Source organism: Helobdella robusta (assembly GCF_000326865.2).
Source record: "Helobdella robusta unplaced genomic scaffold HELROscaffold_24, whole genome shotgun sequence".
Taxonomy (NCBI): domain Eukaryota; kingdom Metazoa; phylum Annelida; class Clitellata; order Rhynchobdellida; family Glossiphoniidae; genus Helobdella; species Helobdella robusta.
Genome location: NW_008704261.1, coordinates 2,457,043 through 2,461,852, shown reverse-complemented (window position 1 = coordinate 2,461,852; position 4,810 = coordinate 2,457,043). Strand labels below are relative to the sequence as shown.

At 28.2% G+C, this 4,810-nt stretch overlaps 1 protein-coding gene across 1 annotated transcript; it reads right to left on the bottom strand.

The window, feature by feature from the left end:
- Positions 1-1,639: 1,639 nt before the first annotated feature.
- HELRODRAFT_172823 (hypothetical protein) lies at positions 1,640-4,436 on the bottom strand (the record flags this gene model as incomplete). The annotated part of the gene is made up of 4 exons (XM_009019452.1): positions 1,640-1,720; positions 1,896-1,994; positions 3,627-3,760; positions 4,100-4,436. The coding sequence occupies 4 exons, from the start codon at positions 4,434-4,436 to the stop codon at positions 1,640-1,642; spliced, it is 651 nt and encodes a 216-aa protein (XP_009017700.1).
- Between the last annotated feature and the right edge of the window lie 374 nt (positions 4,437-4,810).

The window sequence follows — 4,810 nt, the reverse complement described above, 5'->3', positions numbered from 1 at the left end:
AACGAAATTTTAAACAAACACACACTTATATACACACAAAATGAAAAAACCCTAAACTGGCCCAGAGGCTTAATTAAATAAGATTCTTAAGAAGTAACAAAATCTAAATCTAAAAAATTCACCAAAACAAAAAAATTTCCAACCTGTTGAAAATTTCTGAACACGAACTATCGAGAACGCAACCCCACTCACACTAATTCAAATCTGCCTAACTAAAATTGAAAAATTAGGGAAAAATACTCTTCATGTAGGTAGGCAATTTAATAATAATGTTAATAACATGGCATTTAAAAATGAACTTTTAAATAACACTGATAAGCTGAAAATAAACAAAAAAGCCTGTATAAAGCAAGATTTAAAAATTTCTAAATTTATATAGTAGGCTGTAGTATATAAATATAGATATATATATATATAAAACACTCGTTTATATAGAATTAAAGTTATATATATATATAATATTAAAATATTTATATATATATATACATTATTATATTATATTATATATTATTATATATTACTTTATATTTATGTGTATATCTATATAAATATATATATATATATCACTCATTCTGTGTTAAAATTGTTTTTTTCAAATGTTTTTGCACTAGGGGAGGCCTAATTTACCAATATACAACACTTATGAGTTGAAGCAGGGATAATTTTTCAACTTTTGTCTTTTTTCGGTAATGTCAATTTTATTTTTTTAAATTTATACCAAATTAAAGTAATAAATTACCACATTGAATAACAATTTAAAAAAAAAATAAAATATTAACATTTTAAATAAAAGCAATATTCCGTAATTTGTAAATATACGATCGTAACTTTTGACTCGAACGATAAAAAATCACCCTCCAACTCCCCTCCGGAAGTAAGCTCCTTGTTTGACCCTTAAAAGTGAGCGAAGGCCGTTATATTTATTCTAGTAATATGTTTTTGCATGCCGTAACAGTTTCTGCGTCTGTCTGCTACATCTTTCATTTTAATATTACTGATTCTTGTCTATCTTGGTTTTCTTCTTATCTCTGTAATCGTTTTTCTTCTGTTGTTCTCAATAATTCTACTTCTAACTCCTCTACTCTTACTTTCGGGGTACCTCAGGGTTCTATTCTTGGCCCTTTTCTATTTATACTCTATACCTCTGAACTACCTCGTGTTATTATTAATAACTTTTCTTTCTCTAGTCAACTATATGCTGATGATTCTTTTTTTCCTCCATCTAATCTCAATAGTGTTCTTCATAATTTATCTCTATGTCTTTCTTCAATTATCGCTTGGTCTGACTCTATGTGTCTTAAACTTAATCCTTCTAAGTTTGAATTAATTTGTTTTAATAAATCTAAACACCCTATTACTATTCCTCCTATTATCTTACCTGATTCTAAAACTCTTGATGTCTCTCATAAGTTTCGTAGTCTAGGTTTTATCTTTGATTCTACTATGTCTCTCTTTTCTCAGATTAATAGTGTTGCTAGAAGCTCTTACTTTCATCTACGTAGAATAAAAAAACTTTTGCCTTTTCTTGATGATCCTACTCTTCTCCTTGTTACTTCGTTAGTTTTATCTAGAATTGATTATTGTAACTCGCTTTACTATGGTCTTCCTGACTCTATACTCTATCCTTTAAGTAAAGCTTTTAACTCTGCTGCTCGTCTAGTTGCTCGTGCCCCTTTCTTTTCTCATATATCTCCATATCTTGTTCTCTTGCACTGGCTACCTATAAAATATAAAATAATTTTTAAAATTTGCACGTTTAAGTATAAGTCTCAATCTAAATTATTTCCTAAGCATTTATCAGATATATTAATTGAACCCAAACGCCCCGGTTTACGATCGTCTTCTTGTTCTCGCTTTTTCTTAACTCGTGTTAAACACTCTTGTGCCAAATCTACTTTTGCTTTTTCTGGTTTTTTTCTCTGGAACTCTCTACCTACTTCTCTGACTACTTCTCCATCACTTGCGAAGTTCAGAGCGGATCTCAAGACCCATCTCTTTTCAAAATTTATTGAGGAACGCTGATGAACATCGCGGATATAGCGCTTTATAAGCTAATTGATTGATTGATTGATTGATTGATTGATTGATTGATTGATTGATTGATTGATTGATTGATTGTTTGATTGATTGGTTGGTTGGATGATTGATTGATTGATTGGTTGATTGATTGATTGATTGATTGATTGATTGATTGATTGATTGATTGATTGATTGATTGATTGATTGATTGATTGATTGATTGATTGATTGATTGATTGATTGATTGATTGATTGATTGATTGATTGATTGATTGATTGATTGATTGATTGATTGATTGATTGATTGATTGATTGATTGATTGATTGATTGATTGATTGATTGATTGATTGATTGATTGATTGATTGATTGATTGATTGATTGATTGTGAGATCCTGGTTCTTAAAGAATAATAAAAAAAATAACGAGATTTAAATTTCTATTCATAATTCATGCATACATCAACATTAACTTTTAGTATATAACATTTTAACGCTTAAAAAAGCAAAAATTTATAAAGTTATATACATAAAGTGATTAATATACATAGAACTTTTGAAGTGAAAACGGCCCTACAGGATGGCACGCTTAAGAGAATCAAAAAATTTGTGGCACTTCAAGGCAAGAGGTAGAGAAGGAAATATTATATGACATTATGTTTCTCTTTGTTCATTTTTAATTTCTGTCGTGAATTAACACAAATTTTAACATATTTTTATTTGAATAAGTTTAAAAATCTTATGTGATCAATATTTTTTTTGTTGAATTTTGACTCGGTATTTGTGATATTGATAATTTACATAAAATTTTTCAACCAGTAAGCTTCAAGAGGGGGATCAAAAGATTGTGACATGCTTTAAAAGGAGGAGTTTGAAAGTTTATGATAGTTTCAGTTTGTTACCATTTTTTATGGACCATAACTTTTTTATTTTTTGGTATATGTCCAAATTATAAACACACAGGATAGGTGTAGGATACATTTGATGACAAATTACATTGAAAATGGTAAAGGATAACCGAAAAAAACTTTTGATGTATAAGAGAAAATGAACAGATGAACATGAAAACTTTGTTTTCTATATAAATAAGTTAAAAAACAAAGATAAAAATACGGTACGAAATATTGAAAAACGGAACCAGAGACTAATCAAAACTGAAAATTCTGTGATATTTTATAATTGCACGTATGACAATCTCAACCCTAATTATATATATATGTATATAAATTGATGGCAAAGAAAACAACGTCCTATTGTTGTTGTTGTGTTCTCCACCGATACGGCGAGGATGTTGCCTAGGGTGTCCATAATCATAAATTAGAAAAAGAGGACAACGGACTAAAAAAAAGTAGATTTTCGACAAAAAAGAGGACAAAGAAAACAATTTTTTTTAAAAACAATTTTCTTCGATAAATGTCACCATGTACATACAAATTAAAAATGGAATTAAATACTGTTATTTTGATTAATATACTTAACAGTAATAATTAAATAACGTTGATTTATTGTTATCTATTTATATTTTTATTCATGGTACTTATCCGAGTTTGACAATTCATTACATTTTTCATTACAATTTCCTCGGATTTTTTCACTTTCTTGTAAAAACATTGCACGATACTATTTTGTAATTATAGTTTATTATTGCTAATGATTCGACGGTTAAAAGTTTTAAGTGGTTGCGCTCGTCCGCCCATTGAGATTCCAATAAAGAAAATACTCTTTCAGTGCTTGCATTATGTCCTGGGATGGCGAAGAAAAACGAACAAATTTTTTTCAGTTCTGAACAAAATTCTTCATTTTGTTTTTTATTAAAATATTGTACCCACTTGGAAACGCAAAGGAAGTCTGAAGAGAAAATGTCATTTTTCTAAAATGCTCTCAAATTATGAAATTGGTCAAAACATTTGTTTTTGTCCAAAACAACTTTTTATGAATTTAAGAAAATCAGTGTGTTTTCAACATCACACCATTGTGGCTCATTTTTCAACAGCATCCACTTAAATTTTTTAAAATGATCAAATTGAAATGTCCATTTTTCAATATAGAGCAATGAATTTGAATAAGTATCTAATACATTACTTTTAAAATGTTCAGATTCTTTTTCAAATCCTTCATAATCATTATTGAGTTTTTCTAAACCGTTTTTTATGTCAAGTGACAAAAACTGACTATCAATTCTATTCTCCAACATTTCTTTCAAGTTTGAAAGTAAATTAATTACTTTAAAAATGGAATTTTCTTCTTCCTCCAAACTAGCATTTGTTTGATGAAAAACTTGAATAAAGTATTGCACAAATTTCAAATAAAAAATAGTAAAATCAGATTCATATTTATCTTTAAAAAATTTGCGACATTTGTCTTGGTAAAGGAAATAATTTCTAAAATACGGCAAACTGCTGGATACATTGATAACCATCTTGTATTGCCATGGCGAGGTAAAATTTTATATTCAACTTTGGTATATAGACAAAAATCTTTCAACTGTTCCGTTCTGATTGTGTAAACAAAAAAATAATTATAAACTTTGTATATGAAAGTTTCAATATCGAAGTCTAAGGAATCTATGCTTTGCGCAATTATGGCAAATATGAACACTACAACCGATTCCTTCTATGACACAGTTTAAATCATTTTTTAAAATGGCGAAAACATTTTGTGTTGATTTACGGTTAATGTCCCAAAAATTTGTGTTACAATTATCACCAGAAAAGGCATTACATTTTTCTTTCAAATTAAACTTTTCTAACTGCTCTATCAAAGAATTTAAAATTGTTGCAGCTTTTTCATCAA